At 52.5% G+C, this 15,342-nt stretch overlaps 1 protein-coding gene across 1 annotated transcript; it reads right to left on the bottom strand.

The window, feature by feature from the left end:
* Positions 1-12,554: 12,554 nt before the first annotated feature.
* Psors1c2 (psoriasis susceptibility 1 candidate 2) lies at positions 12,555-13,371 on the bottom strand. Its single transcript, XM_038341204.1, has 2 exons — positions 13,317-13,371; positions 12,555-12,907 (listed from the first exon to the last, which is right to left on the bottom strand). Exons 1-2 carry the CDS (start codon positions 13,369-13,371, stop codon positions 12,555-12,557), a joined length of 408 nt encoding a protein of 135 aa, XP_038197132.1.
* Between the last annotated feature and the right edge of the window lie 1,971 nt (positions 13,372-15,342).

The raw sequence follows: 15,342 nt of genomic DNA, 5'->3' as shown, positions 1-15,342 counted from the left end.
ATCCTCCCAGCATCCCTCCACTGGAAGAAGGGTGGACATTTTAGCTTTCCCTCCTGACCCCAAGAAGCACCCTGCCCCTGCCCGTCCCCAGCTCTGCTGGGGCTCACTTGTCCTCATCTGCTTGTTTCCTTGGCTTCTGCCACTCAGTCTTCCCCTCCTGCTTTGGATCTGAAGATCTGCCCTCACTCCGGACTCCCTTAGAGCGGCTGCCTGAGTACCAGCCTGCCATGGGCCTAGGAAAATGTCCCATCACCAAGCAAGCCCTTTTCCCTTCTCAGAAACAACATCCACGCACTAAAATCCTGAGGGCTCCTTTCTGGGGGCTCTCGGGACAGCTGGGCGGCGGTGGGGAACCGTGGTTAGCAGAGCTGGATGAGGGAGAGGCCTGGGTTGGGACCCCTGTCATAGCTGGGTCTCAGTGACTCACAGGCCATTCACAGTCCCAATCCCATGGTAGTGACCCAGACTCAGGAGGATGAGCAAGAGGCCAATGAGGCTAATTGGGAAGGTGGTGGCCAGGCTGCCCATTAGCCTGCCCCTTGGCCTGGATGGACAAACAAAAAGCATCCGAGGTTTGAGCCTGAGTAAGAAGGGCCGGATCAGCTGCTGGGTCCCTGAAGGAAGGAGAGTCAGAGCCCTGGGACCCACCAAGAAGAAGGTGGTTTCTCTGACACTAATGTGCCTCCCTCCTGCTGTAACCCAGGCCCCACCCCAGACAACTGCTCACTGTGGGAGTATATCAGTATCAGTCTGCCCTCACTCGGTCCCTCCTCCCCTCACTCAGACTCCTTCCAGATGTCCCTCTCTTCACAAGGGCATGTCTGTCCCTCCAGCCCTTGGCTTGGCCCTCCCTTTCTCCCTGCCCTGCCCTGAGTTCTGGCCCGCGTGATAGAGAATGTGCCCTGTGTCATGAGACCCCAGCTCTGCCCAGGCCACACAGGCTACAAATGCTTACAATGGGACTGGAGTAACTCACTGAGGTTTTTATGTTTGATTTAAGTTTAATTAAGTCTAAACAACCACATGCAGCCTCAGGCCGCTGTCTGGCCCTTCACTTCCTGCAGGTGCCTACAGGAAGGGCTGGGAAAGAGAAAGTACAGGGAGCCCTGCAGAAGGCAGTGACCAGAACGTAAGCCCCGAGCTGGGCAATGGCCTGGGACCACGAAACAACCGAGGCTTTGGAACTGAGATGACAGGGTTTTAAATCCTGCCTAGTCCTGGGCTTCGAGCCATTTACCAACCCTCTCTAAGCTCTGATTTCTTTCTTCACCTGTAAAGTGGGAGATGGGGTGGGAGCCCTGAAGACAGAACCCGGAACCCGAGGCCTTGCTCATGTTGGGCTGTTGGTCAAGTGTGACTTAGCGTTGAGTTACTTCTTCTACCGGACTGTTTCTGTAATTTCCTTGTTTTGATTTCATGTGTATGTGTGGTTTACCTACATGTGTGTAAGTGCAATCCACGCGTGTAGTTCCTGAAGAGGCCAGAAGAGAGCATTGATTCCCTGGAACTGGATTACAAATGGTTCTTAGCCTCCATGGAAGGTGCTGGAAATCAGACGCAGGTCCTCTGGGAGAGCAGTTGGCACGCATAACTGCTGGGACATCTCTCCAGCCCCCCTAAAATAAGAGATTATTTTAAATATTGCTTGCTTCCTGCCGGGCAGTGGTGGTGCACACCTTCAGTCCCAGCACTCAGGAGGCAGAGAGGCAGGTGAATCTCTGTGGGTTCGAGGCCAGCCTGGTCTACAGAGTGAGTTCCAGTACAGGCTCCAAAGCTACATAGAAACCCTGTCTCAACAAAACAAAAGAAAAAAAAAGGTGCCTGCTTTCAAAGGTTTGTAAAGATCAAACAGGAAATTACCAGAAAGAGTAAATTAAATGGGACCAGGGAGTGTCCCCTACAGGGTGGCTCACTGGCTGGAGTTCCCAGTTGCTCTCACCTTGGAATTCCCTTTGGGAAGGTGAGAGAGACATTCTCCTGAGTACTCACCCCAGAGAGAGAATAGTGGAACCTGTGGTTCCTCCCCAACCCCTCCCTAGACTCTCAGGCCCCAGCCCGGACCTGGGGAAGGAGTGGAACTGAGGCAGGGCAAAGAGCAGCAGGGACAAGACAAGGGAAAGGAGCCTTTGTGGTCGGAGAATGTGGGCATCCCCACTCTCCAGCATCACCTCCCCCAGTAGGCATCCTTTGTCTGTCTTGTTTTCTTCTTTCACATTCCTCCCTGCTGCCGTCAGACCTTGGCCAAGACAGCCAGGCTGGAGGAGGCAGTCTCTCTCGGCCTCCCGCCAGCTTCCAGCCACCCACTTGGTCACGTTCCTCACCTGGCCTCTCTCCTCCTGTCTTCTCTGTCCACCCTCTTCCCATCCCCCCACTGCCCTGCCCACAACAATCAGTCCTTACCCAGTTTCCCTCCCCGCTGTGTCCATTCTCCAGGGTCTGAAATTGATGCCCTGAAAGGGCTGGAGAGATGGCTCAGTGGCTAAGAGTACTGGCTGCTCTTCCAGAGGACCTGGGTTCAATTCCCAGCAACTACATGGAGGTTCACAACTGTAACTCCTGTTCCAGAGGAGCTGATGCTCACTCTGGCCTCTTTAGTGTACCCACATGGTGCAGTTACATACACACATAGCCAAAGAAAGACCAATGTACATTAAATAAATTTTTTAAAATGTCAATAACGCATCTGGAAATTTCAGAAACAAGCAATTTGTTATTTGTAAATAACTTCCAATATATTACATTGTTATAAGTGTCCTGCTTCATAGTTTATCTCAGTGTAATACATTGTAACACATTGATAGGGAGAGCAACCCCTCACGGAAAGGATAAACCTTTGACGGGAAGTCCAAGTCAAAGAATGGGAGACCTCTGAGGCCAGCCTGACCCTACAGAGGGAGTTCCGGGGCAGCCAAGGCTACACAGAGAAAATCTGCCTGGGAAAACAAAAACAAAAGGAACAAAAAGAAGGTGAAAACTCTATTCACCTCAGCATCCCCAACCTTAGAGAGATGTGGATGGATGGATGGGAGGAACAGGCCGGCCAAAGAGGAGACAGCTGGCCATCCACTGCCACCCATGGAGTGAGATAGCCCCTTCACTGGCCGTCCACTGCCACCCATGGAGTGAGATAGCCCCTTCACTGGCCGTCCTCTGCCACCCATGGAGTGAGATAGCCCCTTCACTAGACGTCCTCTGCCACCCATGGAGTGAGATAGCCCCTTCACTGGCCGTCCACTGCCACCCATGGAGTGAGATAGCCCCTTCACTAGACGTCCTCTGCCACCCATGGAGTGAGATAGCCCCTTCACTGGCCATCCACTGCCACTGTGGGGCAGAAGAGCAGAAATCCTAGACTAAGAATTCCTTAGAGGGGGTCTTACTCAGAGCCGGGTTAGGCTGGGGAGAAGGAAAGGGACAAAGAGGAAAGGCTGAGGGGCCTCTCTGAGGCTGCCCAGAGCTCACGGGCTCCTCCCCTCTCTCCCTGAGTTCCTGTCAGAGCCATCTCTATCTGTCTTCTGCTCTTTCTTCATCACCTGTCTGTCAAGTGGACTCATCTCCAGTCACACGCCTTCCTCTCCCTTGGGTAGAAGGTGACACTCCTGCCCACTCCCACTGGGCATGTCCTCTGAGCTGTTTTTCCTGTAGCGTGGATGGGTGGCCCTGACTCACCCACAGTCTTTACCTGGTGGCTCTCAATGAGATTTATCTGCATGTAGAGTCCCTACCAGACTAGGCCCCCTGTGACAGGAAAATGACTCTTAGGGTCCCCATCTCTTCTCAGCCCCCCTCCCGGGAGCACTCTGCCTGCAGTTTCTGCCCTGTGGGTGACAGCCACCTTCCTTTATTCTCTTCTTACATGGACCCTGCAACACGCTCTGTCTAGGCTTCCAAAAAGGACGGTTCCCTTGAAAGTCAGACTTGGGGATAGTGCTGATGTATGTCCTGAGTTCCCAGCACTCCGCCTTGGGAAACATGGTGTGTTCATGTGGGTGTCCTCATACATGTGCACATGGAAGCCAGAGGTCTTCATTGAGTGTCTTCCTCAATTGCCATCCACCTTTAAAATTTTTTCTTTTTGACTCAAGTTCTCTCTGTTGCCTGGAGCTTACTAACTGGCTGCACTGGCTGGATCCACCTGTCTACACTTCCTCAGCCCTTGGATTACAGGCTTTTGTGCAGATGCTACAGATTCAGACACAGGTCCTCACGCTTGCCCAGCAAGCACTTTGTTGACTGGGCTATCTCCCCAGCCCAGCGGCTGGTGATGTGTTTTTGGATTATGGGCTGTGTCCAAGCCACAGGACCTCTTGCTGCTTCCTCAAGAGTGCAAGGTACCTTTATCTGGATCTTACACTTCCTCCCCAGCTGTCCCACCCTCCTCCCCTTCCTGCCACATGCAAAGCCCCCAGAGGTGATGGAGAAGAGAGAGCAGGGACCCAGGTCTAGCCACCGACTCCATGCTGGCTCTGTCTGTGCCGCCCTCATTCCTCCCAGATGACTGACTTCTCTAAGCCTCTCTTTTCCCTAGTGGATTACAGTTCCCCCCAAGGAATGCAGCCCATCTCTGTTGACAACAGCGCTCACGTGGCTGCGATGAGGAAGGACAGGCCTTCTCCCACCCCACCCCCGACCATGAAATAGTCAGATGCTGGGTTGGGATAGGGCAGAGCCCACTACTATAAACCCCTCAGGAGCTCTGGTGAGTGTCCCCTCCCTGGGTAACATGTTGCCCCTGGCTGGGAGTCATATTCTGAGAGCGTCTATCCTGTGCTCCTCCCTCAGAAGGTTCTCTGTGGTGTGAGCTGTTGTCAAATCTGCCCCACTTCTGCTCCTCAGCTCCTACCGTCTCTGTCTCCTCTTAGACTGCCCTTGTTTTTTTTTTTTTTTTTTTTCTTTTTTGGTTTTTCGAGACAGGGTTTCCCTGTAGTTTCTAGAGCCTGTCCTGGAACTAGCTCTTGTAGACCAGGCTGGCCTCGAACTCAGAGATCCGCCTGCCTCTGCCTCCCGAGTGCTGGGATTAAAGGCGTGCGCCACCACCGCCCGGCTTAGACTGCCCTTGTGAGCCCAGCCTGGCCACCTTCCATTTTTCACTCTGTCTATTCATTTCTGTTTAGCAGTCCCTCGACTCCAGGGCAGGGGACTCAGGGAGCACGGTGAGGATTGAGTCCTCAGGGAGCACGGTGAGGACTGGGTCAGAGCCAGGTGCCTCTTCAGGCTTGAATTCTCCAAGAGAAAGACTCGGCGAGTGGGGACCCCACACACCAGGCTCGCTGCACCTGGACTCGTGTCCCCTCACTCCCCTCCCCCAGGGCAGCACAGTCACCTGAAGGACAGTCATGCTCCTTGAGCTCAATACATGGCCTTGTTTAAGTGACATCTAATTCAGCCGCCACTCCTCATGTCCTGTGAGGAGACAGAAAGAGGGTGTGATTAGCTCTCAGGATAGCAAAATATTTTTCTCTTGTCGGCTTTGTGGAACAAGTGCCAGGGAGCCCTGTGCTCACTGCCCGCCAATTAGCACGCCTATTAAATAGTCAATCTTCCATTGTGCTCATTAACGCTTGTAATTGGTCACCCAGAATCAGAGAACCAAGTCCCTCCCCAGTCAGGACCGAAGCACAAGAGAGGCTAGAGGGCAGGAGGAAGGGAGGGAGGGAGGGTCACACCACAGTCTGCCCCTGGTTTCATGGCCTCCAGGGAGGCTGGAAGGACTGGTCGGGAGAGGGACTTCTAGGCTGGTGTGGCATCCCTGTGGGCCATCACCTCCCAGCTCTTCTGAAGTTTTCTCCCTGGGGTCTGGTAGGCCAGTTAGCAGCACACCATGTGAGCAGCAAGGGGGAAAGATTGTTGTTGCAGTTACGGCCCTCTGGGCTGCACAACCACCTCCCACCAGGGAACAAAGCCAGGCCCTGGGCAGCGAAGCACCCAAACACCCTCACAGTCAGGTTCTCAGGGGCTGACAGAGGTGGAGAATTCCCCTCTGGTGTCACAAACCTAAGTTCAGAACCTCAGCACGTTGCCCACTCCCTGACCGGAGACTTCACCTGGATCACTGACCTGTGCTCCACTACACAGAGAGACTGCTTCTCCCAGAGGCTCCTATGATGCCTTGCTCCCTCAGTCCAGTCTGTTTTGGTCCCCATCATCTCCTCCGAAGGGTCTCCTGTGACTTTTTTACTTAAATAATGTGTCAAGACTTGGAAGACAGCTCAACCTAGGTTCAACCCCAGCATTCCTACAGGGAGACAGGAGATGGAGAAGCACCCAGAAGCTTGTTGGCTGGACAGCCTAGAGCCTGCTGCTGTGGCAGAAACCAGAGAGACCGTTCCTCGACATGGTTGCCTTCTGTAACTCCTCTGCACACCTGTGGCACACACACACACACACAATATGCAACTTTTAAAGTATATCTTCCTAGCCATTGCTACCACATTCCCACCCCTGAACTGCCGGACAGGACTGTCTCACAGGTGTGTGTGTGTGTGTGTGTGTGTATTGTGTGAGTGTGTGTGATATGTGAGTGTGTATTTGTGTGAGTGTATGTGAGCATTTGTGTATGTGTGTATGTGAGTGTGTGTGTGAGTATGTGTGTGGGAGTGTGTATATGTGTGTGAATGTGTGTATGTATGTGTGTGAATGTGTGTATGTGTATATTTGTGTGTATATGTGTATATGTGAGTGTGTGTGAATGTGTGTGTATGTATGTATCTGAGTATGTGTGAATGTGTGTGAGTGTGTTTGTGTGTGAGAGTGTGTGTATATGTGTGTGAGTATGTGTGTGTGAATGCGTGTATGTATGTGTGTGAATGTGTGTATGTATGTGTGTGTATGTGTATGAGTGTGTGTGTATGTGTATGAGTGTGTTTGTGTGTGTGATATGTGCATATGTGCAGCTGGGTTTCATGGCAGTTGTCATTACACGATGTCCTACTACAGACACCTGTGAGCCCATTTAGCAGTCACCTGTCCACTCGGAGAGCAGGGCCACCCAAGCCCCTGACAGTTGTCACCAGCTTTCGAGCTGAAGGAACTGAAGGGTGAGAGAGTACGGAACGGAGTCTGGGAAGACGGCACAGTGGTTAGATCGCTCGCCGCTCAGATCCTGCTGTATGGCTGGCTGTAGGTGCAGTGACTCTCCTGTAATTCCAGACTCGGGGTGGAGACAGGAGGTCCCCAGATCAAGAGGGCCAGCAAGACTAGCCATGTTGGTGAGCTCTGAGTTTGACTGGAGAATAAAGCAGATCAGTAGAAAATGATTTCCAGCAGCAAGCTCCAGCCTCCACATGTACACGTACACATGTGCACATGAACACACACACACACACACACACGGAAGAGGACGTAAAAAGAATGGCTGTAAAGCCAAGCAGTCTGTATTGGTATCTTCCTGCTGTCTCCAGTTTCTCTCGCCTCACTTCAGCTGCCTGGCTCTCCTCAGAGGGGTCCCCTTGGTGGCCAAGAGGACTCTCCCTGTGGTGACCATGGCCCTGAACAAAGGAAGGCACCTTAGAAAAACACGGTAATGAAACTCTACGCTGCCCTCTGGTGGCAGACGGAGGAACACCCACCTGGGAGAAACCAGGTCTGGGTAGTGGTGGAGATGTTCACGGTCATCATCACACAGCAGCTTCAAGACCAGCCCGGGCCACATGAGACTGAGTCTCAAAACACAAAGTAAAAAGCTAGATGTGGTGGCTGAAGCAGGATTGGCTACACGTTCAAGGCCAGCCCGGGCTACAAATCGAGAGCCTGGCAAAACAAAAATAAAACCTTAGGCCAGGTGGAACTCACTTTGTAGATCAGGCTGGCCTCGAACTCGAACTCACAGAGATCTGCCTGCCTCTGCCTCCCCAGAACTGGTATTGAAGGTGTGCGCCATCACCACCACTATCCTGAGGTTTTGAAACCACCCTGAGCAACAGAGCAGAAGCATCCCTTAACAACGACAGATAAGAGAAAATCCGGGGGTGTGCTCAGTGGGTAGCGTGCTCACCCTCTCAGTGCACACGAAGTTCTGGGTTCAGTGCCTAGTACCAGGGATGGCAGTGCAAGTACACACAGCTGTGAGCCCAGCACTCTGGAGGTGGAGGCCCGAAAATCATGGATCTGAAGACACCTTAGCTACAGGAGAATCCAAAGACAGCCTGGGGCCAAATGAGACTCCGTCTTAAATAGCAAATATAATGGGTGAGAAAGTGTAGCACAAGGCAGAACGCTGAGCTAGTGTGGTGCGCGTATGAGATCCTGAGAACCATCCCCAGGACTGAAAGAGAAAAAATGGGGACACAGAAAACGATATCAGTAAGAGAGGCTGAGCCCCCGGGGCTGGAGAGATGGCTCAGCGGTTAAGAGCATTGCCTGCTCTTCCAAAGGTCCTGAGTTTGGTTCCCAGCAACCACATGGTGGCTCACAACCATCTGCAGGCATACACACAGACAGAATATTGTATACATAATAAATAAATAAATATTTTTAGAAAAAAAAGAGAGAGAGGCTGAGCCCACGACAAAGCAAAGTCAGGAGAATGTGAGGATGGCACTGGCAGATGCTTGGGTCTCCTCTCTAGCTTAACTGGAATACTTCTTATTGTCGTCATCACGACTGACGCGTTTATTTTTTTTTTCCTTAGGCTCGGAGCTCCTTGAGGGCAGGGAGGACAGAAACTGCTTCCTGGGTCTGTCATGGCACCCGCACCCCAGATGACAGGAGCTCAGGAAATGCTGAACGGGTGGAATCAGGGACAAATGAGTAGTTAGAGGCTCCCGGCCTGAGATCTTCAAAGCAGGAGGACACCATCTCCTCACTATCCCCGAGGAGGGTGCTCTTCGGCTGGAGTCTGTACCGATGGATGCTTCCTCCTGTGCTCGGCTTCTATTATTAGATCATCCCATGACATTAGGCAGCTCTTTTCCACCCTTGGCTAAGCATTTATTGCCCGTCATGTCTGCCTCATTATTGTTATGTAAATCTGCTGTTCTGTTTCATCACCTAATTCCAAGGCTCCCGGTTGACGCAAGAGTACCTGTGCCCACTGCAGGCTCTCTCCAGAGAGACATGGTACACAGAGAGGAAGTGACATAGACCAGCACAATGGCTCTCCCCGAGTTAAGGATTCCTCACCACCCAGTCCCACTCAGTTTCCTCCCACCTAATAAAACATGTCGTGTGTCAATGCAAAAACAGTCTATTAATAGCCCTGAAACCCCGTTTCCTCATCCCTTCATCCCACGGGGCCACCTGCTGTGTCCAACTGGGAATGAGCTGGAACCAGAAAGTGCATTGCCTGGACTTCCATGCTGGCGTGTCTTGGGCAGGTGAGTTACCTCATTCATTGCTCAATGTAGTCGGCTTGTTCTTCCCCCCACTTCTTCCCTTTCTCCCTTCCTCCCAACCCCCCTTCCCTCTCTCCCTTTCTCTTTTCCTTTTTTCCTTCCTCTCTCGCTTCCTTCCTGCCTGCTTTTTCCTTGAGACCGGATCTCCTGCATTGCCCAGGCTGGTCTCAAATCTTCAGCCCTGCTCCCTCAGGCTCCCAAGCAGCTAGGTCTGCAGGCATGCACCTCCCACACCTGGCCTCAGCACAGTCCTAACCTTTGAAATGGGGCTAAGAAATGGCTTTCTTGAACAACTCTTAGCTAAGTATTATGGAACAGAAAAAGGATACGAAGCCAGCAACAGCCCTCTTCCCTCCTTAAGACAGAGTTTTTCTGTGCAACAACCCTGACTGTCCTGGAATTTACTTTGTAGACTAGGCTGGCCTTGAACTCACAGAGATCCACCTGCCTCTGCCTCCCAAGTAGGATTAAAAGTATGTGTCACCACTGCCCAGTTTAAGAACCCCATACTTAGTAGAGAAGGGAAGACATAGAAGCCAGCACAGCACAGGATCAATGTGGATCATGACATAGAGAGCCTTCGCTCCTTAACTGGGCCACACCAGGGCCTGCAGGACTATTTTGTTCCTTTAATGGCCCTCTCTCGTAAGAGGTTAGTATTGTTTTTTATTCCCCCAATGGGCTGAGTATGTCCCTCAGTGAAAAATCTCCCCTGGAAAGTCTGAGGCGCAGGGGAAGTTGTAATTGCAGTACTTGTAAAACCTGGAGTTCCAGGACACCCTGGGCTACAGGAGCCTTTGCTTTTAAAAAAAAAAAAAAATTAAAAGAAAAAAAGGGTTGAGGAGGATGCTGGGGATGTAACATCGACGGTAGATTGGCTGGCCGGTGTAACTCAGATGGCAGATTCCCTCGCAGACATAAACAAAGCCCTGGGCTAGATCCCTAGGATATAACTGGGCATGGTGGTGACCATCGTAACCCTAACGCTCAGGAGATGGAATAAAGAGACTCAGAAATCCAAACAGGAAGGAAAGGTAGGGTATACTGACACACACCTTTAGTCCCAGCCCTCGAGAGGCAGAGGCCGATGGATCTCTGGGAACCTGAGGCCAGCCTGGTTGACAAAGCCGTTCCAGGCCAGCCCGGGCTTTGTAGAAAGAACCTGTCTCCATACATGCACGTATGTGCACCATAAGCATGCAGTTTATGCAGTACCCATGAGAACAGAAGATGTCAGGCGGCCCGAACCCAGAATTACAGGCAGCCGTAGCCACCATGTAGGTGCTGGGAACGGACCCTGATGTCTACAAGAGCAGCCAGTGCTCTTAACCGCTGAGCCATCCCTCCAGTCCTGTGTGCTGTGCAAGTCTCTTAGCCAGTATGAAACCACCGGCTTCCTTTTGCTTTAGCTTCTCTTTCCATTCCCTAGAATTTTGCCCCAGTGAAAAGTTTTTCATTGTACTTTTTCTTTTCTTTTCTTTTTTTTAAAAAATTCTTCTCTCATGCAGTACATTTCCCCTTCTTCCACGCCTCCTCTGCTTCCCTTCAGAAAAGAGGGGGCCTCCCAGGGATATCAACCAAATACAGCACAACAAGATACAACACGACTAGGCACAAACCCTCATAGCAAGGCTGAATGAGGCAACCCAGTAGGAGGGAAAGGGTCCCAAGAGCTGGCCAAAGAGTCAGAAACACCCCACTCCCACTGTTAGGGGTCCCATAGAAACACCAAGCTAACAACCATAACACATATGCAGAGAACCTAGCACTGATCCACACAGGCTCTGTGGCTGCTTCAGTCTCTGAGCCGTATTAGTCCTACTTAGTTGATTCTGTGGGCCATGCTCTCCTAGTGTCCTCAACCCCTCTGGCTCCTACCACTCTTCCTCCACATCTTCCACGGAGTTTCCCGAGCTCCAAGAAGAAGGACCCAGTGGAGATCGCCAATTTGGGCTCTCTCTCTCTCCGCCCAATGTTTGGCTGTGAGTCTCTGCATCTGCTCCAGTCAGCTGCTGGAGGAAGCCTCCCTGATGATAATTGGGCCAGGCACTGGCCTATTTCATTGTATTTCTTTCTTGTATTTTCCTGTTACTCTATCTCTCTGAGGGCCATGGAGCTCAGACTGTTCTCAGACCGTTGTGAGACAGCTGTGGCCTGGACGCTCGCTCTGCCAGCTGAGCCGGCTGGCTGTGGACCGGACTGCGGCTTTGGACGCTAGGCAAGCGCTCGCTCTGCCAGCTGAGCCCCGCCCCCTTTTGGTTGAGCCACTGTTTCTTGCATCCCAGATGACGCCTAACTTGATGTTGTTGCGGGTGAACTTGAATTGAACGTTCTGTCCTCATTTCCAGGCTTACGGGTGCGCATCACCACAGCCACCTCGTACGACTTGTGGGTATTATTTATTCAGCACCAAATTTATATTACAGCTATCATAAAACACAAATATCAAAGATAAAAAGCACTGATTAGGCACTAAAAACAAAACTTTCATTGAAAATGCATCTTAAAGCTGGGTGTGGAAGCCCACGCCTTTAATCTCAGCACCCGGGAGGGACAGGCAGGCGGATCTCTGTGAGTTCGAGGTCAGCCTGGTCTACAGAGTGAGTTTCAGGACAGCCAGGGCTACATAGAGAAATCCTGCCTTGAAGGAAAAAAAAAAAGTGGAAGCAGCAACCTAGATTTAGAAGTTCAGAAGAAAACACGGCTTTTATTTTTTTCATTGGAAGCACCATCCTGGTCAACTGCCATTTCCCAGCTAAGGCCACCAGGGGGCAGTAGGGAGCACGGTGCTCAGGCCCACCCAGGAGGTGGAGATCTAGCCGCCCTGGGCAGAGGAAGCAGGAACAGGTTGGGTGAGGTAGGAGTGTGCTCTATGTTATTCTGACCAAGAAAGGCAAAGCAGCTGAATGAGGAGGTCAAGGTGAGGGGGGTGGGGGCTGAACATGGAGGTCAAGGTGAAGGGGGAGGGACTGGATGTAGAGGTCAAGGGGGAGGGGCTGGACGTGGAGGTCAAGGGGGAGGGGGAGGGGCTGGACATGGAGGTCAAGGGGAAGGGGGAGGGGCTGGACATGGAGGTCAAGGGGAAGGGGGGTGGCAGAACACAGACACCTGCACACAGTCCAACCAGAGACTTAGGAAGGGGGCTAAGAAATCAGGAGGCAGGGAGCAAAGAGGTAGGGTTGGGTGTGCTCTGAGGAGGCTCGAGCTCCCTGAGGCTCCTCCCTATCTGAACTCTTCCTGGGGTGGGTCGAGGTCTGGTTCCTCCTGAGATCCATGGTCCATTTCAGGGGCAGGTGGCCAGGGGTTTTCTGGGGGCTGGGTTCCTGCTGGCCAGGGGTCATCAGGCAGAGGAGGCTGAGGGGGATCAGTGCTAGGGGGCTCTGGGGGCCAGGCACCGGCATTAGGCAGATCTCTCCAGGGACGGTTGGGGCCTGGAGGTGGAGGCTCATCAAACAGAGGAGGTGCTCCTGGCCAGGGGTCACCAGGGATTGGGGGGCCCAGTGGCAATGCTGGGGAGTCGTCTTCTTCTTGGGCTTCTGTGGGTCTGGGAGAGGGGTCCTCACTGCCTGAGATGCCTGTGGAGGAGGAAGGAAACAGATGCAGTCACAGACCCCTCCTCACCCAGTTTGGGACCCAAAGGCTGAGCCTCCAGCACAGCCTGAGCTGGCCCCAAAGCAGACGCCCCGCCCCCCCCACCCCAAAGTGCTCCTCATACATTTCCCAAATTCTGAAGCCATCTCCATGCTGTGTGAAAGCCCTGGGTTCCTTGGGACCACTCACATGATCAAGCCTCCAAATGGCTCTGTCCAACCTGGGTTGGGATAGCCCACTGCACACAGACTCCACACACCCACATCACGACCCTCCACCTGCCCCTGCCTACCTTCCCTGAGCTTCCCCGCTAAGGACACTCCTGCTCTCCTTGGGGGTCCCCGCCCTAAGGGTGAGTTGCCCCAGCTGTGCTCCTGGCCTCTCCCCACTTACCTCCAGCACACAGGCAAAGGACCAGGAGCCCCAGCAGCTTCCAGCTGAGCATCATGGCTGTCTACTGGCCCCCGATGTGGGGTGCTCTAAGTCTGGGTGCTTGAGAACCAGAGAGGCTTTATAGTAGAGGAGATGACCAGTCTGTGGGGAGGGGCCAGCCCAGTGACTTGCGGAATCCCCATCAGAGCCCAACTGGTCAGACCCGTTTACAAGGACATGCCAGTAGCATGTCTTCAGTCCCCAGCCCAGGTCCCATCAGCTGGGTCTCCCTATCAGTGACCCAGACCCCAGGAGGCCCCACCCTTGTTTCCACACCTCCTTCATCCACACCCTGCAGCCACAGTACCCACCTGTCATCTCTGTAATCACATAGGCCACCCTTTCATCCTTGATAGTTATTGGGAGCCACAAAATGGGGACAAACCTCGCGTGGGGAAGCTTGGTAATTACAGGTGGATGCAGGACGCCTGGGTCAGTTTGCAACCCCTAGACTAGCATCAGGGCTTCAGAACCCCTCCCCCACTTCCCTCCGGACCAAGCAGGCTGCTCTGACGGGTATCTCTTCAGCTACACAGGGACCTCCCAGGCAGTGACATCTAAGGAATTCCATGGGGAGCCACCTGGGTGACTGGAAGCCAGGATATCCTGGTTCCTGACCCCATGCAGAGACGATTGCATCAACCCCCCCCAAGGCTCAGGAAGATGTCCCCCCCCCATCCCCACCCCCCCATGTAATCTGGTTTCTTCTTCCTTCTTCAGCACCAGGGCCCTGTGACCCCTAAACACCCCCTCCCACATGAGAGATTCCTTAAGAAGACTTCAGTCTCCACATTGCTCCCACTGCCTGTGGTTGACCTGGGAAACTGAGCCCTGTTCCCAGATCCCTCACCCGGGCCCCTTCCTGACCCTGGACCGGCTCACTCAGGTCACTGTTACTCTTCCCCCCCCACACACACTCACACCTAAAGATTTTTTTTTTTTTTTAATGTGCCTAAGTGTTTTGCCATGGGTGTTGGGTCCCTGAAACTGGAATTACAATTGTGAGCTGTCATGTGGGTGCTGGGAATTGAACCCGGGTCCTCTGGAAGAGCAGTCAGTGCTCTTAACCACTGAGCCATCTCTCCAGCCTATATATATTAATATATTTTAATATGAATGGGTGTTTTTTTTCCTTAACTTTTATTTTATGTGCACTGGTGTTTGCTATGGGTGTTAGGTTCCTTGGAACTGGAGTTACAGAGAGTTGTGAGCTACCATGTGGGTGCTGGGAATTGATCCCAGGTCCCTGAAAGAGCAGTCAGTGTTGTTAACCACTGGGCCATCCCTCCAGCCTCATGAATGGGTGTTTTGCCTGCATGTATATCTGTGCACATGTATGCAGTACAGACAGGTCAGAAGGCATTGGACCCACCAGAAACAGAGTTACGGGCAGTTGTGAGCTGCCGTGTGTGTGTGTGTGTGTGTGTGTGTGTGCGTGCGCACGCGTGCGTGTTCTGGAAGAGAGCCATCTCTCCAACCCACCCCAAATCCCTTCAGAACACAATCAATTCAGCCGGGCCTAGCGTCCCCTCCCCTCCTCACGCCGTTGTCGCAGTGACCCTGGGCTAGGAAGGCCTCTCCTGTGAGAAGCTCCTTGAATGCTGAATGTTTAGTATTTTGCTCCAGGCATTCATCATCACCCAAGGAAAATAATTCTAAAGCAAAAAGTGGAAGTAAAGAAAACTTGGTCCAGGTGGCAGTGACACTCGGAAGGCAGAGGCAGGTGATCTCTGTGGCTTCGAGGCCAGCCTGGTCTACCGAGTGAGTTCTAGGACAGCCGAGGCTACATGAGACCATCCATGTCTTACAAAAAAGGAAGTAAGAAGAAAACAAGTGGAGGCAGATAAAATCTCTGTAAACTCAAGGCCAGACTGGTGTACAAACACAGTGAGCTCCAGGGCAGAGACCCTGTCTCAAAAGTCAAAACAAAAACCCTAAATCTGGGAGCTTCTTAAAACACATCCAGAGCAGTGAGGAAGGACGCCAC

This window comes from Arvicola amphibius, chromosome 9 (genome assembly GCF_903992535.2).
Source record: "Arvicola amphibius chromosome 9, mArvAmp1.2, whole genome shotgun sequence".
Taxonomy (NCBI): Eukaryota; Metazoa; Chordata; class Mammalia; order Rodentia; family Cricetidae; genus Arvicola; species Arvicola amphibius.
This window is presented reverse-complemented; position numbering and strand designations above follow the sequence as displayed.

Excerpts from the sequence above, each read along its gene's own strand:
- Psors1c2 (XM_038341204.1), bottom strand. The coding sequence starts at position 13,371 with ATGATGCTCAGCTGGAAGCTGCTGGGGCTCCTGGTCCTTTGCCTGTGT. Across the intron at positions 12,908-13,316 it reads CCTTTGCCTGTGTGCTGGAG|GCATCTCAGGCAGTGAGGAC; the intron begins GTAAGTGGGGAG and ends CCTCCTCCACAG.